Below are 27,091 nucleotides of genomic sequence, written 5' to 3' on the forward strand. Positions count from 1 at the left end.
GTAAAAAATCATATTAGAAGGCAGTAAATATGAATATATGTATGCAATTAAATATAAGTTGTTGGTGATTAAAACTAATTAAAAAATATGAAGTCAATGCCGCCGCGGATTACCTGAATGAAGATTAATGAGGTATATTACATATACCTACTTTTTCATAAAAATTGTGCTTGTAAGTGCAGTGGCGTTAGATCTGGATAGGATAATAGAACAGGTCTATGGAAACCTGTAAGAAAGCAAAACTAACCGCCACAATCCCTGATATTAAATTTCGTCTAATTTCATGTTCAGTTGGAGTGCATGTGGGTAAGAAAATAGCACATATTTTTGAGTACCAGAAAACAGCATCTAAATAAAAATTGCTGCATAAACATACGCAGGAAACAAAATAATTCGATCTAGTTTTGATAATTATAATTTATGGAGCTATAAAGTAATTGGGCTTTATTAAAAGACTTACTCAAGCACTCTAAGGCGGAAAAATAAATCAACGAATAATAGCGAACAATCACAAAATTATCAGAGCGGCCGAACATTGTTTTTGCATCAGATATTTAAATTTGTGTTACTATTTATTTTTTATTTATTTTTGCAAAGAAACAATGATAATTTAGAGCCACAATCGTAATTTCAATCCCTTGATATACCATATATTCGCATTTACCTACACGGGATCGGATACAGGTCTGACATAAATAGGTTTGAATTTTACATATTGGAGTTTTTCGCATCACATAACTCCCTACATTACCTTTATGTGTACTTACACTATGTTATTTTTAAGAATAGTGTCCATAAGTTCAAACACTGTAAATAACTTTTGGTTTTGTGTTTGATAAACAAATAAATAAATAATATCAGGTAGTGTATATGTCTAGTGCATTCTGGGCTGTTATATGCTTTCTATACTATAATGAGAATTAGTTCAATAAAAGAAATTTAATAAATAAAGAAATGTAAACAATCACAGGTGATAGATTACAAGATTAGGCCATCTGCAGCAAAATTGTGAGAGTAAGTTCAGCTGGCGGAAGCCTGTCCCAAAGAAGACTGAGGGGTAAACCCAAACCTAAGGGGTGGACGGTTGAGCTAAGCAAGCTTCAAAAAACAAGCAGAAGCGCTTTTAATGAGGCAAAGAAAACATGTCTCGATGAAGATTGGAAAGGCTATAAAGATGCACTGAGAATCTACAAGAAGGAAATCAGAAATGCCCAAAGGCAATCTTGGAAATGAAGAGGTTGAGGGGGCAACTGAGGCCTCCAGACTTCGTAAGATTTTAGCGGGAAGCCCTCAAAATTGGGAACTGCTACAGAAAAGTGATGGTACTTTCACTACAACCAGTAAAGAGTCTCTAGAACTTTTACTCGACACTCATTTTCCAGGCTGCTCAGACATTACTGGGCATGACATGGAAGATACAGTACACTGTCGTGAAGTCAGAATAGATGCTATATCTGAGGATCGGCTCTTATGGACGATTGAAAGTTTCAAACCTTTTAAATCACCGGGCCCAGATGGCATTTACCCGGTGGAACTGCAAAAGGCCGCCGGATTTCTAGCACACGGGCTACTAGCAATCTTCAAAGGTTGCTTTCTCTACGGTCATATATCTCTTAAGTGGAGACAAGTCAAAATCGTTTTCATTCCAAAAGCTAGTAGAAACTCACATACCCATCCAAAAGACTTAAGACCGATATCTCTCTCCTCCTTCCTTTGAAAACTTTGGAGAGGTTGATAGAATTTCACTTAAGCCTAACTATAGATAGAAATCTTATCTCTACGTCACAACATGCCTACACGAAAGAGAAATCGGTAGAGACAGCTCTACATAACCTTATTTACACGGCAGAGAGTTCACTGCACAAACAGGAATTTACTTTAGCCGCTTTCCTTGATATTGAAGGGGCCTTTAACAATGTGGAAGGGAGGGCAATTACTGTAGCACTCACTGATCTTAGGGTAGAACCGGGCTTGGTAGGCTTCATTGGCAAAATGCTAAATAGCAGAATCATTGAAGCGGAACTAGGAGAATCGGTGCTCAGGAGATTGGTAAGTAGAGGTACACCGCAAGGTGCAGTCCTCTCACCGTTTTTATGGAACGCAGTTGTAAATAAACTTCTGTTAATACTGGAATCGGCGGGCTGTAAGGTGATAGCTTACGTTCCGACGACGTTGTTATTGCTGTCTCTGGTAAATTTGTATCTACATTAAGAGACCTAATACAAAATGCTCTAGATATACTTTCTAGGTGGGCAGGAAAGTGTGGTCTAGGAGTCAACCCAGACAAAACACAACTCATATTGTTCACTAGGAAACACAGAATCCCTCAGCTAAGTCCAATTATGCTCAAAGGGGAAGCTCTTGGGATTTCGGAAGAAACCAAGTACTTGGGACTAAACATAGATAGGAAACTGACTTGGAAGTCAAACACCTTAGAAAGGGTCAGGAAAGCGAACCTAGCTTTTTATGCCTGTAAGAGAGCTTTAGGTAAGACCTGGGGAATTAAACCTAAGGTTGCTCATTGGCTCTACACTGCTGTCGTCAGACCCATTCTTCTATATGGAAATGTTATCTGGTGGTGTGCTATGCAGAAAAAAACCTATTCTAATTTATTGAATAAGGTGCAGAGATCAGCGGAACTAGCAATATGTGGCGCCATGAAAACCACGCCATCCATGGCTTTGGACATCATGCTACATCTGCCACCCCTAGATCTCTTCTGCAAATACTCAGCGGCCTGCGCCGCTTTAAGGCTCAGAGCGAGCTCACAATGGAAGACTGATTCACATGGACATTAGATCATCTTAGACTCCTACACGGATATACCCAGTGACTGTGATTATCACCCTCCCATTCTTTGCTTCGAAAGAAATTTCCTAATGGAAATCCCTTCTAGACTGGAATGGCTTGAAGAAGATCCAACACGCAACACACCCGTTAAGATCTACACGGACGGATCCAAAATGGACACCGGTGTAGGATCAGGGTTATTTTGCGAAGAGCTTTCTATTAGTGAATCCTTTAAATTACCGGATCACTGTAGCGTTTTTCAAGCGGAAATAAACGCTATTCATGAAGCCCTAAAATGGTTAAAGATAAACAGAATATCATCAACGGATATCTGCATTCTATCAGACAGCCAAGCTGCCTTACGAGCCCTGGATGCATTCCAAATAACATCAAGGAGTGTCTTACGTTGTCGCCAATCTCTAAATGAGATGGTCAAACAATATCGTATAATATTATGCTGGGTCCCAGGCCACAGAGATATACCAGGGAACTGTTGGGCAGACCAACTTGCAAGAGAAGGCACCTGTATGCCAGACAAAAGTAATTTTATGGAGATACCTCTCGCAACTTGCAAGATTCTCATTAAGGACGCGCTAATCAATTCTGCAAATCAGAGATGGATTAGCGCTAACACCTGCGAAATTGCTAGGCAAACATGGCCAAGGCTAAATTTACGTCTGTCCAAGAGTATTATAAAACTGAGCAGACTTCAAATCAGGACCTTAGTAGGGGCCCTCACAGGACATTGTCTCATAGGAAATCATGCAAGGAGATTAGGCGTATACACGCACGATTTCTGTCGAAGCTGCAGAAATGAGGAGGAATTGGAAACAATTCAACACCTTTTTTGCACATGCCCGGCTCTAGCCAGAAGCAGAAACCGATTTTTAAAATCCTACTTCTTAACGAATATAGATAATCTATACACTTTAGGTATCAACAACCTTTTACGCTTTGTCAAAAGCTCAGGATGGTTCAGTATGGAAAGGGAAATGTAGCCCAGCCCCCGCGGCTCACAACGGACCCATTCCGTGGTCTAAGTGGCATCGTTGTCTCTGTGTGCGATGCGGCTGCCAAACCTACCTACCTAAGTTCAGCTTCCACGTCACCGGGTATTCGGTAGCACAATTCTGCCCTTCCATTTAACACAACGAAGCAGCATAAGGGAATACTGTGTTGGTGTTTTTTTCGTATATCACTAACTCAATCTCAGGTTTTTCGTAAACAAAGCGCTGTCATGACCCCGGTGACGTCAGCCAATCAGCTGATTCTTTCGAATTCGCTGACAACCGGTTAACGGTCTGGTCTTAACCACACCTTCTGAATTCTTAATAATTTGGATACGGAATTTTTCCACTTTTTTCGTGAATGAGCATCGTCAATCGATTAGTCGATCTCTATCTCAAGTACGAAAGAAAAGTGACGAACTGAAATTGACATTTAATTTACAAACCTACGGCGCGGGTTCGAATACTCAGTGTGCTTTCAATTGCAGTTTTTGCCAATTGTACAACATTTTCGAAAGTTCTAGATTTTTATGATATGATATGAGTTAGATATGATTTCTCCCTTGAAACACATCTCACACCGTAACGAGTCATAGACTTAAAAGTTGTTTTCCAACAAGCCATGGGCCTGTGAAAGCGAAGCGAAAGCTTCAAAGCCGTTTTTTCAATTACCGATTACGTCCAAATCCCTACCGAAGGGACCAATCGTGAATAGGGAATACTATTTTGTGACACGATTATCGCTCTGCAGAGCTTTTGGCAAAAAGTCTCACATACATACATACATATATAAGTTGATATAGCTCATATGGCCTAGTCAGACAATTTCTTTGCTACTAAGCTTAAGGAAGGCGAATGCCACAAAAAATGCAATATTTGTTGGACAGGATATGTTTTAACGTTTTTTTTTCAATAATTTGCGAATTGCTCTACTCTGTCGTGTGATATCATAGCTCTGGATTATGTATACAATATGTTTTTTAATTATATAATCATACATACCTACATATGTATGTGTGTTGCCAGAGCTGTGAGAAAATTAGAAGTCGACCGCACTTTCTTAAATCAACTGTTAGTTTAACAGTCTGTTCATTATAATTTTTGGTCATAAATAAACGCGGTCAAGCACTTCGTTTATGTATGCATATTCTTTGCACACGTACTAGCCTCTGATCAAAAGTAAACTTAAATACATACATACATACGCACATAAATATCACGTTGAACGAAATTTAAAATGGTACCTAGCATTCAGTAAGTGTCGTAAATGGTACTAAAGTGACAAAAACACGGACTAGCAATGATTATGCGCAATTATATATGTATGAACATAAAATCCCCAAACATTGGTTGCCTCAACAATTGGGGTAACATTTTTAAAATTGGCAATTTCAATTAGCTTTTGCGAATGGTGCGATGGTTAGCTAGTGGAATATGTGCCCTATTGCCTCGAATAAATACTAGTTATGCATTGCAGTGAAGTGGTGCAGGTGCTGCTGTCTATGCCGTATGCCTTGATGTCTACATAGTGTCGCAAATTGTAAACAATTTAAAGTCTGACCGAGATATCTGCTTTTCAACTGGACAAAAAAACATGCTTAGACATGTGTGGACTAATAGCTTACTTTTGCTTTAAGATTTATGAATACGAGTACATACATACACATATGTATACATATACTTATACAGTGGTTCTCGGCTTATTTGATAAAATTAAATCGACCCAACTTAAAAACTAAGATGTATGTACATTAGACTGGCCGCAGCTTGTATGGAGAAAAATAAAAATTGAAAATCCAAAAGTTTTCGGGTCGTAAAACATGAGGTTAGATGCAATAAAGAACGGTATATTTTTTCAGCCCGATCCGATGATGTCTAACCGTGCCCATTTGATCCCAAAGTATGGAAAATTTGAAAAAATCACGATTTTTACAAATTTTTTTTTGTTTCCAATTTTTTTGTTCGAATCTTATATTCATTGATGTGATGCGATTTTAATTAATGATCTTGTTTACTTTATTGCGGTATGGCCCAATTTATATCGCGAAAGCCACCTGACAAAAGGCGCTTTCAGCACACGTAACTGATTAGTGATACATGGAAAATATGTCACCGTCAGTTGAGTAATAGAAATTGTGTTTTATGAACGGTGTGTTGAGCCAGCTGCTAAATGAAATAATTATTTTTAAATTTTATGCAAAGGTACTTTTTAAATAATTTTTCACACTTCACTATAATAATAAAAATAAAAATTTGTTTCATAATCAACACTTTGGTGATCACTAAATAATTCATCAACTGTTGTGTTCGCTGAATACGCTAAAAGTTTTGAATTTTTACTCGACATTTGAATTAGTAGGCTTTGCATTCTTATTCAGTGTGATTTTTTTTCTCGATATTTGAATTGGTAGGCTATGGCATTGCATTTTTATTCAGTTTCAGTTGTCTTATGCGTTTAATAGTACAAAAGTAATTAAAATAAATAAATAAATAATTGGCGTGTACACTTCTGTTAGGTGTTTGGCCGAGCTCCTCCTCCTATTTTTGGTGTGCGTCTTGATGTTGTTCCACAAATGGAGGGACCTACAGTTTCAAGCCGACTCCGAACGGCAGATATTTTTATGAGGAGCTTTTTCATGGCAGAAATACACTCGGAGGTTTGCCATTGCCTGCCGAGGGGCGACCGCTATTAGAAAAATGTTTTTATTAATTTTGCTTTCACCGAGATTCGAACCAACGACCTCTCTGTGAATTCCGAATGGTAATCACGCACCAACCCATTCGGCTACGGCGGCCGCCGTTAGTTAGTGAAAAAATGAGTTCAAAATCATTATCAGGCATTCCGAAAAAAAGATTACGTTCTGAGCAAAAAATATTTCTTATGGGTGAATGTGAAAGTGTTATTTTAGGGGCCAAGTTGCCATCAATGAAACAGGTGCTCCAATTATTGTTTTACAAAATGAGGCACGAAAACTTGACTTCGGAAAGCAGTACGAAATACACGATTGGTGCCACGATTGTATTTTGGAAAAAAAGCTAAAATTCCAACGGCACAAGAAAAAAATTGTATTAAAAAACTTAAAAATCTTTACGAGGAATGGGGAAATTTATAAAAACATTCCAAGACTCCTAACGAGAAGTGTCGTAAAAATGAAGCAGAGTTTAAGGATAAAATTGAAAACTTCATATTTGACATTGCAGCCATGGATGCCCTAGGTATAATGAAAATGCAGGAAGATAAAGACGTTCTTTTACTCCAAAGAAATAGACGACGTCCAGGTAGTATGTATGATGCCGATACTGTACTCACAAGAAAAGAAAAACGCAAAGAGCAACGAATGGACGAAGAAAGAAAGCGCGTTGAAAAGCATTTAGTTTATATGAATGAAGGCGAAGATACAGACGGAAGTAACATTAATTCACTACCGAAAAAGGCAAATCGAGGAAAAATTAATTTTATTGATGATAGAATGCTTGCATGCATGGACAAATGTAACCTCTCAACAAGAGATGCCATGCATTTGGTGAGTGCAACGGTTGCTGCCTTCATAAATACCATGCAAAATGTGAATGGAACGCCGTCAATAAAAATGGAAGATTTAATTCTTAATCGAACAACATTACGTTCGATGAGGAGAGATTATCGTCGCAAACAAGCTCAAGAGATTATTAATGGATTCAATGTAATGGTTTTACTGAATATGTTTATAAGATTTTCGATTCTGGAACTTTCTTTTTACTTGTTTGTAGATTCCCGACGTTTTTGTCCTTCACTGGGATGGCAAGCTGCTTGCAGAAATCCGAGGCACAGAAAAGAAAGGTAGATTGTCTCTCGTTGTCACAGGAGAAAATATGGAAAAACTGCTGGAGATACCAAAAATTGAAAGTTCAACGGGAGATGCAATAGCTGCAGAAATACATAATTTTTTGTGCAAGTGGAAGCTCGATGATTTAGTGGAAATTGTATCATTTGATACAACAGCTGCTAATACGGGAGTTAATAATGGAGCAGCGTTCTTGCTTGAAAAGAGGTTGGGCCGAAATCTACTTTTCTTTCCCTGTCGTCACCATGTTAGTGAGTTGCTAGTCAAAGCAGTGTTCGAACTAAATTTTGGCAAATCATCAGCACCGGAAGTTCCCTTATTCAATCGTTTCTCTAACAGCTGGAAAAACATTAATTCTAAGTCATTCAAAAGTGGAATATCGGAAAATGAAGTTCGGAAAGTCTTTACAATAGCTGAAGTGGAAATATTTAAGAATTTTTGTCTAACTGACGTACCAAATTTTTCACAAGTACGGTCACCTGGTGCAACATCACACGCAATGTTTATGTCGAAGTGCCTATATTGCTACAAAATGTTTCTGTTTCGCGAGCAATTCGTGTTAACGACTTCAGAGATAAAGAGTCTAAGAAGCGTTTGTATTTTTTTAACCTGCATCTACGTTCCATATTGGTTTCGTTGTGTGGATCCAATAACTGCTCCACAAAATGACCTTAAGCTCAATAAGATGTGATTGTATATTATATTTCGATAAGAATGTATCCAATGCCTTGTTACATAAAATTAAAAATCATTTATGGTATTTGTCGGAAGAGGCGGTTGGCCTTTCATTTTTTGATGATCAAATTCCTTCACATATTAAGCGAAAAATGGTGGAAGCAATTACTAGCGATAACCAAAAGGAAGATGCTGTTCCAAAGAGAGTTGTTGCAAAGTGTCAGAAATAACGCTTTACGGCAGCAAGAATATAAATGATTTTATTCCATGAAGAACTAAAACATTCTTTACCCGCTTAGGAATTGAAACAAGTTTTTTGGAATCAGATCCTTCAACATGGCAAAAAAGTGAAGACTATATAGCGGGAAAACGAATTTGTCAGGATTTTTTCTGTAGTTAATGACGCTGCAGAGAGAGCATTGAAATTGATCACAGACTACAACAGATCGCCTACTTATAATGAAGAAGATAAACAGTACTTTCTGCAAGTTGTTGAGCACTACAGGCAATTGTATCCGTCTTACACCAAAACATCTCTCATTAAATAGACAATCTAATTCTTTAATTAAAATATTATTAAATTAAAATAAATTATATAAATAAAGTTAAATTATATATATATTAAGTATATACATATTAAATTAAATTAAATTAAATTATATAAATTGGAAACAAAAAAAAATTTTGTAAAAGTTGTGATTTTTTGAAATTGTCCATACTTTGGGATCAAATGGGCACGGTTAGGCATCATCGGATCGGGTTAAAAAATTACACCGTTTTTGATTACTCCTAACCTCATGTTTTAAGACCCGAAAATTTATGGATTTCCACAAAAAAAAGGTACGGCCAGTCTAATGTACATATATTGCCAAAATTTTAATGTAGTTTAGCAAATGCATGCTAAGTGCGTATATGTGTATGTGTTATGTATATTGTCCCGAATACAATTTTCAATGAGCCTAACTGCGTTATATTGCCAATAAATTAAAGTAAATCACAAGCTATCGGCTCCAAAGTTGGTCAGTGAGATTCACATAAATTGGGAAAGTCATGCAGTGTAGAAACTCTCCATCGTGTGCTCTGATAGCGGAAAAAATCAAGAAAGTCGATTTGTCTTTGTCAGAAAGTATGTCTGCCAAAATCCGGATTTCTGCGATGAATCAAAAGTAAAAATATTTGTGTCCGAATCTGAGCTCAATAAAGATTATCTGAAAGCTACAGGGAAATGTCATGTACGAAATTGGAGTTTATTGAAAAAAAAAAGAAAAATCTATATCAGATATTAAAATTGTCAACATAACTTTTTATATAACTTTTAAGTTTGTTTTCAATTGTATCAAATAAGTTATGGCATAAAGTTATTTTTATTTAATTTTTAGATTACTGAATAAGAATTTGAATTTTTTTTCTTCCTAGACTTTAATTCGGAATAAGATTAATTCTTATTACTCATAACTTTTATTTAAGATCAGATTAGATTTGTAGCCATAGACTTAATGAATGAATACCGTAATTATATTTATAAGTACATATGTATAAAGGTCCGGTCTGCGTGTGTTCGCAGTTCTTCTCCTTTAAAGGATTCACCAATTTTAATGCATTTGAGAACATTTGATTTAGGAGAATAATATATATTAATATATACAATATATAGATATATATTGGCGCGTACACCCTTTTTGGGTGTTTGGCCGAGCTCCTCCTCCTATTTGCGACGTGAGTCTTTATGTTGTTCCACAAATGGAGGGGCCTACAGGTTTTAGCCGACCCCGAACGGTACATATTTTTTTTGTGAGGACCTTTTTTCATGGCAGAAATACACTCGGAGGTTTGCCATTGCCTGCCGAAGGACGACCGCTATTAGAAAAATGTTTTTCTTCATTGGTGTTTTACCGAGATTCGAACCTACGTTCTCTCTGAATTCTGAATGGTAGTCACGCACCAATCCATTTGGCTACGGCGGCCGCCAATAATAAACTCATGAATAACTGAACATATTTACTAGTAATCCATCTTTTTAGACAAAATTGTTCCAAATATCGCCAAATTAATATTAGTATCGCTCTTCCCATCCCCAAGTACATTCCATACCAGTTTTGAGCTAATAAACGCAATAAAGTTAAAATTTCGATTTCACTTTTCTGTAATAAACATAAAAATAACCTTTTGTTTGGAATACATGACATTTAATGGTACATTGAAAATGGATTAGTCATTATGTTCGACTGGTGTGACCTATACTGACGTATCCTTGGAAGACAAAAGTGTATATAAGTTTTTTTGAACGTTTTTCGTTTTTTATTTTTTAAAATGAACGATCAATAATCAAAAAAAAAAAAGTATATCACATTATAACGCCGATTGTTAAATAATATATCGCCGCAGATTAAATATTCTCTTTTCTTATTTGCATTGTAAAATCAATTTTATGACTACCACTCGGCAATGCATAGGTTCGAATCTCCGTGCATAAACAACAGATAATAGAAAAAGTTTTTTTCTAATAGCGAGTTTATTTCTGTCATGAAAAAACTCCTCATAAAAACCCACTTGCCGTTCGGCTTACAAATGTAGGTCCTTCCATAAAACCAATTTTGAAGCAGTTATATACTTATATTATATATATTTGGCGCTTACACCCTTTTCGGGTGTTTTCCACAATTGGAGGGACCTGTTTGCGCCACCTATGAAGAGCTTTGTCATGGCAGAAATATACTCGGTGGTTTGCCATTGTCTAACTTTTTCTATCAATTGGTGCTTCGTGCCCCGGGTTTCGAACTTGAGCATTTCCGAATGATAGTCATGCACCAACCTATTCGGTTACGACAGCCGTCGTTAGAGGCCTTTTAATTGACTTAACTGCAGACACCAAAACGTATGCACCATCACCTCTTCTCCACGGGATAGACGTGCACCAAAGACGTTTAGCGTGATCAATTGGCGCACTCACGCACACATATATGTGCATAATGCGCATTACTTAAGAAATAGCCACAGGTATCAGAAAAATGCATTTTGTAAAAAAATTGTCAGTTGTTTTTATGCTGAAATTGATTTACAATGTAAATTTTATATGGATCGAAATTGATTTAATGCTTGTTTGACTGAACAGAAAACAATGACAAGCGGTGGTACGAAGTATTGCTGTTAGTCCATTGTATAAGCCGCAGACCTAGTTATGCTCGCCATATTGCAGTTGCAACAAAGACTGTTTGTATATCGACATTTTTGTTAATTGTGCCAAATAAAAAATTTTTAATGCAAAGATTGTTGGGTACATACGCGATTATTCATGTACTATGCACGTTTGGATATATTTAGATACTACATTCATTCATGATTATGCACTTAGGTATTTACGAAAGCATATCCACAAACTTAATTCGCAAAAGCTAACCTTTAATGGTATATAATTCCCAGTTAATACAAAAATAAAGACACGGGAAAGGGTAGAGATATGTACATACTACATATATGCTGGAGATGGTAAAAGACATTTTTGCGTTTTATGAATGAAACATGATTTCGACAGTCCTATAAGGTCTTAATAAGTCCCACAAGGAATTCAACTTCGATATAATTGCTATCTGATTTTGCATGCTATGTAAGTTCTACGATAGTTAAGAGTTGGGTAGGTCTGTTCCACGTTGACAAATGATTAGCTTCTCCGGCTTTTACCAGCACACTTTTTTCTGTTTTGTCCCGGCATCTAGTAGAAAGATTTATCTGATAGCCAAAAGTTGGTCTATTTGGAATCTGCACCTAAGCGAATTCAAAGGGATTTGAGTTTGCTAGTACAACAGCAACATCTACATTTATTTGGCTTTTGTAATTTGATAATTGGATTGTCAAAATTTCAATGAAAATGTAAACAAACAAACAAACATTGGTATTCCAACCAGCAAATCTCAAGAAAAGAAAATAAATCAGCTGCGAATTCATGCGGATTCGCCATTATCGTACTGTCGTTTAAAAACAGTGGTATTAAAAAACAATTTGAAAAACTGGAGTGAGTCCCAAAATCATTTTTTTTTATTAATCACAGTTTCAGCTGTTTCAGCTGCGCATTTCTCGAGTTCTTCTAAAATCGGCTATGTAGAACAGTCAATTATCTTATACTCTTTAGAAAAACATACAGCATTGATCCACTTTCCCTTCAACTGTAAATGTGTATTGTTATTAGTTTTCAATCTTTTTTTTTTAATTATAAGCCATCTTATTTATATACATATGTATATCAGTTAATTAAACCTTCTTCTTTGTTATTTTTCAATCAAGAAAATTTCAAATAGAATCATTATTATTTTATTTATTACGTTCATTTTCCAAACAAGGTTGTAAGTACCATCAGCGAAGATATTACGCATAGTGGATTTAAAACTTCTTTCCGATATTAAAATTCGAGGCTACTTTACAGAGACCTATTATAAGACCCTCCTTATCGGAAGCAGCTGCAGCCATATCTCGCGCCACTTCTACGTGATTGTTCCGTTCGCATTAAGCTAGAGCGTCAGTGTGACTACGGTTACTGGTATTTACGTTATTGAACTTCGTGGACAAGTATAAGCGCTACAGGCACTACCTGTGCCCAAAAACATTTTTCCGAACATGGTAAGAGCTTGTTTTTCGTCTCGTTACTAATTTGGAGAATCATTTTTTTATCGTCGGCCGCCGTAGCCGAATGGGTTGATGCGTGACTACCATTCGGATTTCAAAGAGAACGTAGTTGGTTCGAATCTCGGTGAAAAACCAAAATTAGTTTGTTTTTTCTAATAGCGGTCGCCCCTCAGGAGGGAATGGCAAACCTCCGAGTGTATTTCTGCCATGAAAAAGCTCATCATAAAAAATATGATGAAATATGAAATATATAAATATTGTATAAGAAACAAAAAAAGGTGTTTTATCTTCTTTTCGCACAATATTAACTGAAATTGAATATTATGAACCAATGAGTACGATGTCTAATTGGGAAATGAAACTTTCTTAAAATCCTTATTTTTCCAACAGTCTCAGCTACATGTTTTACTTCTCCTTTGTGAAATAAAAATAATTTATCATGAAATTTGCACAATAATTCGTCTAGGATGTCAGAAGGATTCAGTCTCACAGATTTCCCCTACAGACGATACCTTAGGGTACTACTACTATATATACATATATGCACATATTTAAGTATACCCTGCGATCGTGCATTTATTTGCATTTTAAGTAATTAAAGGTACTTCTGGTGTCAAAGTATGTACATATGTTTCCCACTGTAAGAGAATGTGAATATATGTACATAATTATGTACGCAAATTTTTGTCTAGCACACTGTCTTCAATGGTACATTGACGCAATATGCATACATATGTAGGTATATGTGTGTGTATACGTCGATTTGCATTCAGCTTCCAACTGACTGCCTTTGCCACATTGAGCAAACATATATACATATGTACATATTTACAAAGTAGAGGCCAACTACGAAGGTATGTACATATATGTAATCGTGGGTCTAATGCATATTGTTCATGTGCAAGTATATAAGCAAATAAGTAAATTTATTTGAATATTGCATGACTTGATTTTCGCGCTGCCTGCATTTTCGTGCAGGAGGTCATTGCACAAACTTCACAGGCAATCTTTGCTTTTTCTCTTTATAATCCAATAAGTTCGTGTCATTAAACTAAATCTTTGTGCATTTTTTTATACTTTATGACTAGAAATGTGTGAAACACTGGTATACATTTCCACATAAGTACATACATACCTTCATATATACGTACAATACCAAAGATCTACTGATTATTTCTACATTTTTTCTCTATAAATAAAAAAATGTATGTAGGGACAGGTGATGTTTTTGTTTTCGATTTATAAAACTTGTTTGGCATTTGTTCCCAAATGTCGAACTTACATACATACTTATATATGTACATAGATATGTATGTATATGAGTTTGTACATATAAATTGCACGAATATTGTATTCTTTCAAACATTCACTAAGCACAGAAATCGTGACAGCGTCGACTTAATCTCACGCTAATTGGAATATACTTGTGTATATAGTTAATTGTCACGAAAGAAACTGAATTTTGGTCTAAGATCAGTTCCACACAACCCATATTTCTTTCACACTTAAAGTAAATAATTTACCAATAGGCCACATGCCAAACGAACCATGTATTTTAAATAGAGCAAACCCTGCGTAAAATGTTTTTATTCAAGGCATGTTACAAAGTAAATAGAACTTTAAAAAGTCACGAAAAGTCCTCTTGACCACACCTGAATTTGTTAACGGAGTGACACTATTTGAAAAGGATATAAAAAAGACACATTTTCCCAGTGCTCTCTCGAAACCGAGCGCTCCATATCATATTAGGAGTATTTGCCTAAACACTTAAGTTATGAATCGCGTATATTTACATGTTTACGTGAGCTGCGAAATATTTATGTTTTTTTTTTTTTTTTTTTTTTTTTTTTTTTTTTTTTTTATGAGGAGGAAGCATCGAAAGCCTTACCCCGTCAGTGTGGGACTTTAACCCGAACTAAACCTCCTACCGTCAAAGTACCGATCCCCCCGGTACTACCGTCAAGTATTTCGTCGGGAGGCGGTTTGAGCGTTGCACTCAACGTCAGTTACTGTTCTGATGCAATATGTCACAAGCTGCATCTGCCTATTACCACCACTGTTAGGTCATATCAGAAGACAACCACCCCTGTCGGATCTATACGCCCCCTCCCCCCATGTCCCTGTTCGTTACCATAGAAAAGCTAGTTTCTAATAGTGGTATCGTCAGTTTACCTGTGTTTTCATCTCTGGATAGGTGTGCTGCTTCACGTTCTTATTTGACGTTCGCGCATCCTCCTTGCCTGCTCGCTATTTCGAAGTTGCTGCATTATTTCAGCAGCCATGTTTTGGACTTTGCTCCAATTGTCCTGGCTCATCAACATCAGTGGCACTAAATTCTCGGGCGTGATGCTGCTGCCAAGGTTGCCTTCTAGTTTAGCCCTTACTCTTCTGAAGCGGGGACACGTGAGAAGCACATGTTCTGCGTCCTCCTCAACTGCTGGTGTGCACTGCTCGCAGTATGGACTTTCTTCGTGTCCAAAGCGGTGAAGGTACGCTTTAAAGCAACCATGGCCACTTAGGATTTGGCAGACATAGAAGTCTACTTCTCCGTGCTTTCTCTGGAGCCAAGCTTCAACGTTGGGGATGAGACGGTGGGTCCACCTGCCTTTATTTGCACTGTCCCATCGCGTCTGCCATTGGTCCACGCAGCGGTGGTTTATGGATTTTCTCAGTGCCAGCTGATCGCATTGGGCTTGGTTGTAACTTTGTTTATTTATTTGGGTTATTTATGTAACTTTGTTTATCTGCTGTCAAACTCATAACGACCCACAATTAACGCATAAACTTACGCAGACAGTGTAAAGCACAATTTTGGCAGATTGTTTACGGGGTGGTTCAAATGAATAACCCTATTATTTATATTTAAATCATAGAGTTAGAGTGAGAGTGAGCGCGCTGTCAAAATGTGCGTTTTTCTAACAATTACCAGTGATAAGTAAGTTAAAAAAGTCTTAATAAACAAAATTTTTTACTAACATAACAAACAATTGACCTAGTTCCTCTTAATATTTGTGGTGTGCGGCTTGATGGGTTTCTTCAAATAGAAGGACCTAACGTTTTATGCTGCCTCTCAACGGCAGATAGTTTTTTGTGAGAAACTTTTTCATGGCAAAAATACAAAAAACGCCCTATCACTCCGGGGTGTCGAACACTTTTGAGTTCGATATTTTAATGAACAAAAAAAAAAAAACAAATTTATGTTCAATTAAAATCAAACTTTGCTTTATTGAATCTATCTGAAGATTGCCTTAAAATTACTGTTACAGCGTTATTTATTGTTTAAATTCTGTCAATGTTGCATATTAGCACAGTGAATAATTCTGTGGAATTGTTTACCGTTTATTTGGCAAGCGCCGGAAAAGTGCAAATTCGGCAAAAACGTGAATAAGTGTTCAATAAAAAAATAAGTTGCATTATTGCACTTTTAATAAAGCAATAGCTTTGGAATTGCTTAATCCTAAACGGCACATGCCGGATATGCAAGTTTTATTTTCTTATTACATTAATTAATTAATTAATTTTCTAATAAGGTCTTAAGTTAATTAATTTCCTAATAAAGTCTGCTATTTCTTTATTGTCCTCGGCTTCGGTGAGAATACAATTCTGCTTGGGTGCCAAGTACTCGTCTATATAAAAGAAAATTAAAAGTTTTCCTTCCTTTGTCTCTTAGTCTGAATGGGTCCTTTGATGTCCTTATGTTGGAATGAAGTTTTTCCTATTTTCCTTTACGGCTGGCTGATGTCTTTTCGATGTCGTTGGAATGAAGTTCCTATCATTCTTCACGGCTGACTGAGATCTTTTTGATGTCCTTTATATATTTTGATGTCCTTTTATATTTTCACGAAAATTATTATTATTTTTTAATCTTCAGTTTATAGTAGCAATCTTTTGCTTATTATATTTTCGCGAAAAATTTTTATGAGTTTGCTACTATTGCAATCTTTTGCTTACTATATTTTCACGATTTTTTTTTTCTTTTTTTTGAGTTTTTAATTTATAGTAGCAATTTTTTGCTTCCTATATTTTCACGAAATTTTTTTTTAGTTTTTAATTTATAGTAGCAATCTTTTGTTTACTACCGATTTACGTTGGGCAGAACTTGCAGTATCCTAACGACCACGCCACTTTTGAGTTCGATATTTTAATGAACAAAAAAAAAACAAATTTATGTTCAATTAAAATCAAACTTTGCTTTATTGAATCTATCTTAAGACTGCCTTAAAATTACTGTTACAGCGTTATTTATTGTTTAAATTCTGTCTATGTTGCATATTAGCACGGTGAATTATTCTGTGGAATTGTTTACCGTTTATTTGGTAAGTGCCGGAAATGCAAATTCGGCGAAAAGGCGAATAAGTATGTAATAAAAATATAAGTCGCAATATTGCACTTTTAATAAAGCAACTCTTTGGAATTGCTTAATTCTAGACGGCACATGGCGGAAATGCAAGTTTAGTTAAAGTGTTAGGTGCGGAACTAAGTTGAATAGATGCCGCCAGCAGTGTGTGCTAGTCGATTCTAACATAACCTAAACGTCATAAACCAAGCTTAGACATATGGTAAACAAACTGCTTCGAGACATTAGTGATTTTAGTTTGGTAGCATATACTTCTGATTTTGTGAAAATGCCTGATTTTGTGCCGAATAATCGTCATTTGCGGGAAGTGTAGATTTTCCTCTTTCATTCGAAAAAAATGGCCGCTGAAGCGCATCGAGAGTTACAAAAAGTTTATGGAGATGCTACTTTAAGTGAAGCAACGTGCCGAGATTGGTTCCATCGCTTCAAAGACGGTGATTTTAATGTTGACGACTGTCCGCGTGAAGGAAGGCCAAAAACCTTCGAAGACGCTGAATTGGAGGCATTGCTCAATGAGGATCCATGTGAAACGCAAGAAGAGTTTGCTCAGTATTAGGAGTTACCCGCCAATCCATTTCCAAGCGATTGTATGCTTTGGGAATGATTCAGAAACAGGGGACTTGAGTTCCTTATGAGTTGAAACCAAGGGATGTTGAACGTCGTTTTTTCGCCTGTAAACAACAGCCCCAGGGGCAAAACAGGAAGGGATTTCTTCATCGCATCGTGACGGGTGGTGAAAAATTGATTCATTACAGCAATCCAAAGAAAAGAAAGTCATGGGGACTGCCCGGTCATGCTTTTACATCGTCGCCTCCACCGAATATTCACGCTACGAATGTTAGGCTATGTACTTGGTGGAACGAAGTTGGTGTTATTTATTATGAATTGTTAAAACCAAGCGAAACCATCACTGGGGATCGGTATTGACTTCAATTGATGCGATTGAGCCGAGCACTGCGCGAGAAGCGACCGCAATACGCGGAGAGGCACGAAAAAGTGATTCTACAGCATGACAACGCTCGGCCTCACGTTGCCAAACCCGTCAAAACCTAGCTGGCAACACTGAAATGGGAAATCCTACCCCACCCGCCATATTCTCCAGATATTGCGCCGTGCGATTATCACCTGTTCCAATCGATGGCACATGGTCTAGCTGACCAGCAGTTCCAATAATATGAAGACATCAAAAAATGGCTTGGTCGTAGCCTCAAAAGATGAACAGTTTTACCGCGACGGTATACGAGATCTACCATAAAGATGGGGAAAAGTAGTAGCCAGCAATGGGTAATACTTTCAATGATTCACTTGTAACCATTTTTTAAAAAAAACAGCGATAACTTAGTTGCGCACCTAATATGTATGTATGTATGTTAAGTGTGTATTATAGAAATGGAAGTTTGGTTTTATATTATATTAAGAGACTTAATTATAACATCAAACCTGGGCACAACCGAATGGTAGTTACGCATCAACCCACTCGGTTCCAGCGGTCGTTATATCAGGTCAGTCCATAAGTTCGTGCATATTTTACCCATAATTTCACTTAGGTACGTTTTTTGTATACAAAAAATTTTTTGCGGAGTATAACGGAACTATTTATATTTTCTTTGATATATTGTGCATTCAACAAGTGATTTTAATCGCGGATAGAAGCACGTGTTGTTAAAAAATAAAATGGAATCTTCGAACGCGTATAAGAGGCATATTTTGTATTTTTTTTATAAAAGTGGTAAAAATACAACAACTGCTGCTGCAGAAAGAAACATTGTTCATGGAGAGTATGCCGTGAGTGTAAGCACTGCGCAAAAGTGGTTTTCAAAATTCCCTAGTGGTAACTGCCACGTGCTGGATGCCCCGCGCGCTAGTCGTCCTGAAGTCTTTAACTCCGACGCCTTGCTCGAACTCGTGGAAGCTGAGCCAAATTTGGCAGTCAATATGATAGCTCAGAAGTTAAATTCATCGCATGGAACAGTTCACAGGCACCTGGTTCAGTTGAGAAAGGTTTCAAAGCTGGGAAAATGGGTTCCGCATAGATTTTCCGTCGCCAACCTTCAGCATAGAGTGCAGGTGTGTTCTCAGCTGCCGCAACGGCTTGAAAATGAAAGTTTTTTGAACCGTATCGTTACTGGTGATGAAAAATGGATCCTTTACAATAATCCTGTTCGCAAACGCCAATGGTTAGATAAAGATGAAACACCAGAACCGACCCCTAGAGATGGTCTTCACCCCAAGAAGATTTTCCTGTCTATTTAGTGGGATATGGCCGGTATTGTTTATAATGAACTTCTGGAACCAAACCAGATGATAACTGCTGATTATTATTCCCATCAGCTATCAAACCTGAATGATGCACTTCAAAAAATCGACCGTCTTTAGTGAATAGACGCAAAGTTTTGTTTCACCACGACAACGCAAGACTTCATACCGCAAGGAAAACATTAGGCAAGCTGAACGAACTCGGATGGGAGCTAATACCGCTTCCACCATACTCTCCGAATATTGCACCTTGTGACTATCACCTTTTCCGTGGACTTCAATCACATATGAGTAACAAGAACTACTCCTCAAAAGAAGCTATAAAAAGGGATATCAAAGCATATTTTGGCTCCAAGGACAAACAATTTTTTGAGCAGGGAATTAAAAATTTGCCTTAACGTTGGGAAGACATTGTAAATAATGAAGGAAAATATATTATTGATTAATAGATACTTCAAACATTTATAAATTTTAAAACCACCTTTAAAAAACGCACGAACTTATGGACTGACCTGATACATCTACAGCTACAGCGGCCGTTATACTCATGAATAAGACCTTGCGTCATCAAAATTAATTCTTTACTACCTATCCTGTCAGAGTGATTTTCATTACCATAAACCTGTACTCCGCCAATTTTATAAAATTTAGAAAGATATTGCAAATACTCTTATGTCCTTCTCCGAACATACGAGGTCCCTATTTCCTCTGGTCTAATGGAATCTTTCACCATGTTCGTCGCTAACGTCTCCATTTCCATTTAATAGTTACATTAATTCCACCTTATCAAAATCATATTCTGTCTTAGGTTTTTTCGATAATATTAGCTCAAATCTTACGGACCCTTATACCCTGAAATTGCTGTTTATGACATTCGAGAGCTCCAAGTTAGAAAATGCTTTTATTTGGAGGTCATACTACAAATATTGAATTGGCAGGGTCGAACGTGTGCAAAAGGTCACTAAAGTTTTCTAACCCTATCCCATCTTACACATTCAGTTGACTATTAATCAACTTGAAGAAGGGTGACATTGTCTGCCCATTTTTGCTTAAAAGTAATCAATTTCTATCCAAATATGTAAGTTGAATACAAATTACGTTCGTAATGCTCCTATCGAGCACTTCGAAATTTTAATGAGATCTCAAATTCTAACTTGCTAGAGCTATCAGTTTCAAAAAACAAATTTTCTGTACCATTGAACTATAAATTTTAGTTCAGTTAGACATACGATTATAATTTAATTATCTATATAATTTCACCATCCTTTAGTTTTAGTCAGTTTGAAGTCATCTTTTCTTGCATTCTAAAAATAAATAAATAATCAGTCAACGCACTCGTTTTTGATTAAATTTCGAGGTAGTTGGAATTTAGCATTAACATCAATAGTAATGCCAACCTTGAAATCCTTATTTTGGTCTATGTGGGCAATTGCGTAGTAAAATTCCGCTCCACGGACAAAAAACGCATTTCATAAGTCTCTCATTAGAGTGTTCGAGAGGAAGATTCTGCAAAAGATATTTGGACCATTATGTGTAAGCGCCAGCGGATTTCGTAAACCATGGAACAAAGAGTTTTACGGCGATATAGACATACGAAAAGCGGCTCTGCTGGCCAGATCATGTTATCGGAATGAATACCAATGCACAACCAAAAAACGTATGGAAAATCGAACCTAATAACATGAACGCCGGCATAGGAAGCACACATTCATGTGAAGCTGCTAATCGTATCACTAATCATCTTAATGGTGTACACAATTTTCAATTCATTAAATTCCTATTGGAACCAATTGGTTTCCTTATAGTGAATGTCGTTCGCGAGTTAGAACAGTAAATGCAGTTTCCTTGTTTTTAACGTTCTCTGAATTGTCGCAGAGCAGTGGCCAACGTGATTAAAACTATTTTCGTGTATTTTTATTGCCACAAACAATTATTATCATCAACCAAGAAAAAGTTTAACTCGCGAATGGCATTCACCATATTAAAACCCAGGCCTTTCAGTTGTACCGCAGTTGGTATCATCACCGGGCAGTACCTAATGAGAATACATGGGAAACGTATGGCTATGATATCTGTCGCAAAGTGCCGTCAAACCACCGTAACCTAACCAACTAAAAACTGATTAGTTTCAATTAGATTCCTATTTTAACTAACTGGGTCTCAACATGGTAAATACCATTCGTGAGATCTAATGCATAATCTCCATTATAGTAGTTTTCTCATTCAACATTAGAGAGAGAGTTGTGCAGATACCGAAATAATTAATAGCCTCAATTGAAAACTTGAGAGCCAGTTATCTCGATTTTTTCGTTTTTCGGAATTTACTCGTATACGACGATGTTCCAGCAAACTTGCAATATATTTTACATTCATTAATATCCATTAGTCTTTAATGTAGCAAACTTCATTACCATTGCAGATGATTTTTAAAGTCAGCGTATGCATTTATTTAGTAGTAGCAACATTTAACTACTTAGCCAATGGGTTAACAAAATTCTCCAGTTCGGGATATCACATCGTTCATAACGACCTCCCAGCAAATCACATGTTCCGATTTCTACAAGGGAACGCACCTCGTTACAGAAGTCCACCGCCTCCGCCAATATTGCCACAAGGAATACAAGGGTATTTTATTATATTCATATAAAGTTTTTATGTTTGCATTTATACATATCTACTTAAATAATTGCTTTTAGTACATTATTTTTATAAGATAAAATTCATTTTGACAACAGTTTATAAGTAGATCTTATTTGATTTTATTTATTTTATAAAGAGATTTAAAGAATTCTCCAGGTCCATTGCCGTATGACAATTGTTCCATTCGGGACAAAAGGAATTGATAATGAAGATTAGCGCAAATTAATTAGGTCGAAATCATATTACGAACGATTTTCCATCATTTATTATTTCATACTATTGCCCTTATTATAACTATTATTTATTAAATATATACTTATTGAATATTAAATATATGCTTATATCGAAATAGAAATAAAGAGCTCTAGCTACCAGGGCTTAAGAGTCTGATTTTGTACCATAGCCGTATTTGTTTCGCCATGCGTTAACGGGTGGCAAATAGATGAAGTCACTGCCATAAACAAGCATTTGCTGGAAAAGACCTGAAAAATGGCATTTGTTTGGAAGCAATTAATGTGTGCTAATACTTGCCTAATATCAGAAAACAGAGCTGGCAGCATTAATTTAGTGAGTTATTCCAGTTTTATGAGGTAAACCACCGAATCTTGCTCGATAACTTTATAGTTAGTTACGCTCGCATGCAAATGTTTCGCCAAGCGAGCTGACCCCAAACATAGCGAGCAGAGAAGTGACGAACCGATGACGGCTTATACTATATATTTATATAAGTTAATTAAATTAAATCTGAAATATGATGCAATTCAAAATTATTTTCCAACAGTATTGCTATGTTTGGCCAAACATCCCCTGCGCCAGGAAACCCGTTTGCTCAGTTCAATCCAGCTTATGGTGCACATTTCCCCACCGGTGGAGTTGCGGTGTGTGCTATTCCTCCAACTCAATGCCAGAAATCGGCTTATCGAACGATGGACGGCTCCTGTAATCATCTCGATAATCCTCAAGCGGGAGTTGCAAATACGAGGTAAGTTGGTATACATTAGTTGGATAGTGGTCCACAAAATTGAGGGCGCCATAATAGGCCTTGCTTTAGTGTTCTCAGAAAACTATAATTGCATCTCACTACACCAATATTTAAATCTTACAGACTAGACAATTTAATTAAATAACAGAAATTCATAAACAACATAAAATCTAAGAAGCAAGTGCATAAATTACATAGAGAAGTGCATCTGCTAATTGGTTCGTTTAGTGCATAATTTGTTTTATGGCACACGTAATTATAATTCTGTATAGGGATAAAAATATTTTCTAAATATATTTTGTGCACGTTGAAATAATTTTTTAGAATCAATAAAGAAGTAACTGTTTGGCAAGAACTAAAATTCCTTCCACAAGCTGGTGTAGAAAATAAGTAAAGTCGACCGAAATCCAGACAATGTCACCTAAAATTACATAACGAATCTTGGAAAAAGGGGTAATTAATGAAATGCTGAATAGAGATCTAGAGATACATACACACATATCTTTGTACATGCCTCTGAATCATTGACAGAATAGCAATTCGAAGTTTATAAATTCGAAATTTATACTGTTTTAATTTGCTTGTTCATATGACAAAATTAAAAGATTATATTAATAATATTAACATAGTTTAATAAATTACTATGTTTTTATATACGTGTATGAGTAAGTTGATTACAATTGTATGCTAAATTCTTTCGAGTCAGGTGAAGTGTTAAGTACTGAAAATTCAAGTAAAACAATGGGTTCAACGCGCCCTACTTTACCAATGCTGGCAACGGGTGAAATAGTGCAATATCCAAATCAAAATAAGGCCCTATTGAAAACGTTGATTTTCTTAGTACACCGTCAAATGCAGAATACTGCAGCGGCCGTCAACCACATTGGTTCGAATTGTTATTTAAATAAAAGTTACAGTTGATCCGTAGTCAACCTCAAATAGTGCTCTGCCAACATTGCAATCAGTCTAATAGCTACTCAAAATTTTAAGAGGAAAATCTGATATGGTTGTTGAGGGAATCTGCAAAGCCATTAAAACTTTCAAGTCTAAAAGTTATGACCATTTGCCTTACAAGTCCTTCATTTAGACCAATTGACGTGCCTATAAATTAAATTATTCGTTTATTTATTGTATTTATACATATACTCATACTTATCTACATACCCTCCTCAACTAATTTAAATCACTATACGCCTAGCTTGCCTACACACCTTACTAGATTTAACAGCAGACCGTGCCACCAGCAAACAAAAAAACGTTCGACGCAGACCCCTGGGTTTAGAGAACTTTTGCAAGCCAGTTTCGGGAATTTTTTTTTTTTTTTTTTTGCTGAACATATCCTTTTCACATCTTTCATCATATTGTTTCGTCAGCTGACTGAAGACGTTAAGCAAACAAAAAATATTGGGCCGGTGTGTATATTATCGATATTAAACTGAATATAATGAAATTATTTAAATAAAGAAAAAATAGTTTTTAAGAAAACATTAACGATGCATTTATTTCACTCAGTGACATCTTATTAAAAAAAAAAAAAAAATGTGGCAAAACATATTAGAGTAATATTATTATTTCACACCTGTTTTATAAAATAACCATTAATTTTAATGAGAAATGTAACTTCCTAGAAGGTTAGAAACTATAGGGTTTTTCAGTAAGAGCGCTTCAACTTTTGAACTTTTTTGAATAAAACACAAACGGTTTGACTTTTTTAACTAATGTTTTTTTTATTTTCGAGTTTGAACATATACATTTAAGTATGAAATTCGATTTCTTTTGCATGACCACCGCGTGCACGTTTTACGAAGTCCAATCGTTGAACCCAATTTTCGACCACTCTTTTGCATAAATCGGCCGAAATTCCAGCAATTTCGCGTTCAATATTGGCTCTGAGCTCACAAATCGTCGCCGGCTTGTTACTGTAGACCAATGACTTCACATAACCCCAAAACGGGACGGCTTGTTAAATGGACCGTAAAATGGCCGTAATGCTCTTAAAGTAGCAGCAGCAGAACGATTATTTTCATAAAAAAATTGCACGATTTGCAATCGTTGCTCAAGTGTGTAGCGTTCCATGATGAAATGTATACTAATGAAGTTTACAAATGACATGCGAAAAATAAAAAATATTGCGTCGTTCGCCCTCCCTATCGGAAAAAAGTTGAAGCGCACCTATTAAAAACCCTATATAAGGTTATTAATGATTTCTGGAGGAATACTTAACCAGACTTGTTCAGCAGCTTCAATTAGCATTAACACCCTCTCTGTCTATTATTATCTTTATGTGATTGAGGTACAGCAACTGACCCGGCCGCTTGAGGACACTTATTTTCTCAGTTTCGATTCAATTTCTTACGAGTTTCGAGACGTGCTTCGAGTCATTAGCATGTTGGAACTTCAAGGTAATTGTGTCATATTCCACTCATCATGGGGAAACATTTTTTCAAGGATATTTTTGAGCATAAACCGACCCATTATGCTATTTATTCGGTGGAGGGGCTCAATGCGGAATCCAGAAAAAAATCGGCACACCATTATATCTCTCCGCCATGATCAACTGTATCTTGATAATATGGCGGATCCAAGCGATTATTTTGTGGTTACCGAACTTTTCTCATTCCGTCGGAATATTTCAAATTAAATTTAGATTCATACGAAACGGGTACAGTTGCTTAGCTTTTGATGGGTTCTGGAGCAAATTTAAAACGCTTCAATTGATTTTTTTGCTACCCTATAACTTCTTAGTCCATCTGCATCCTTTGTTCAGTGCCGCTGTTACTTTTAAGTATGTAAGTAAGCATCTTTAATCTTCTTTAAGGCCGGCGGGCCAATTAAAAGGTCAAAAAATCGATTTTTTTTTTCCTGAAATCAATAGCTTAGATATTCAAGAACATGAGACACAAATTTTCAGAGTTAAATTCCAAGTATTTGTAGAGCTACAGAGCCGAGCGTAGTGCGGCGTCGAGCAACCGTGCGCTTATTGTTGTAGTTTGAAGCGCGTTTTCTCGGCTTTTCATTTTCACGATTTTACCTAGTTTATGTACACGATTGCAAAAAAACTAAACGAGCTATCCATTTCATTCAAAATGCGTTATCTTCAGTATTGTTTTCTCTTCTATGTAAACTAAAAAAAACATCCAAAAACTTTTTTAAGCGACTTTTTTACCCAGTTGAAGAGTTTTTTTTTCCTTGAAAAAACACTTTTTTTTCTACCTTCCCCAAAAATTCGAATTTTACGTGTTTCTCCCAATTTTCTTAGTTCACATCGAAGATGATTACATCAAAATTAATCATCTTTTTTTTTTTTTTTGTTTTCAGATGAAAATTGCAAGTTGTATCTTGTACAGAAGTTGGATACTTCAGTGGCAAGGCGCTCTGGGAATCTATTGATAACTCGGCTTACAATATATTGTTGGAGATTGTACAAATTTTTTTTTTTAGTTCAAATATATATTAAACTATCCCCAAAACTTCATTTGGCTAATTGTTTTTTTTCTCATCCTACAACGCTTCGCAGAAAACTACTGAATTTAGGACATCTAATTTGCCCGCCGGCCTTAATTCTATATGTACATATGTCTTCGTGAGTTTTCTTGCGTTTTGTATCTTTAGGACGTCCTCCTCGATAATAAAATTCTACACATCCATCTACCCTGAACTTGCTTATTGTGAAACATACTGTTGATTTTTCTAATAAACACTTTTTGTCAATGTCCTTCTGAGATAAGCCTTTCTTGCAACCATCAATTATTAATTTGAATCACTGAATTTTTAAGGAAATATAATATTAAACAAGAATGCTTAAACTACGCTTTACACTCGCAATCGCGTATACATAAGTATGCATACATAAATTGTGTGTAGCCCATAAAATAAACTTGTTTCTAATTAGTTACCAAACAGAAAATTATTGCCGCACAGGAAAGTTATTCACTGCAAAATC

At 36.2% G+C, this 27,091-nt stretch overlaps 1 protein-coding gene across 4 annotated transcripts in view; it reads left to right on the top strand.

Moving 5' to 3' along the window:
• Positions 1–27,091, top strand: part of LOC128871913 (peroxidase) — a 73,126-nt gene that overhangs the window by 37,370 nt on the left and 8,665 nt on the right. For 3 of the 4 annotated variants that reach the window (XM_054114086.1, XM_054114087.1, XM_054114088.1), the window contains 2 exons: positions 21,946–22,151; positions 22,948–23,148. In XM_054114086.1, coding sequence (XP_053970061.1) covers positions 21,946–22,151; positions 22,948–23,148 — 407 coding nt within the window. Of the gene's footprint in view, positions 1–12,772; positions 12,908–21,945; positions 22,152–22,947; positions 23,149–27,091 lie in introns of those variants that run through there. The other variant, XM_054114085.1, reaches the window with a different exon arrangement.

Source organism: Anastrepha ludens, chromosome 2 (genome assembly GCF_028408465.1).
Source record: "Anastrepha ludens isolate Willacy chromosome 2, idAnaLude1.1, whole genome shotgun sequence".
Taxonomy (NCBI): Eukaryota; Metazoa; Arthropoda; class Insecta; order Diptera; family Tephritidae; genus Anastrepha; species Anastrepha ludens.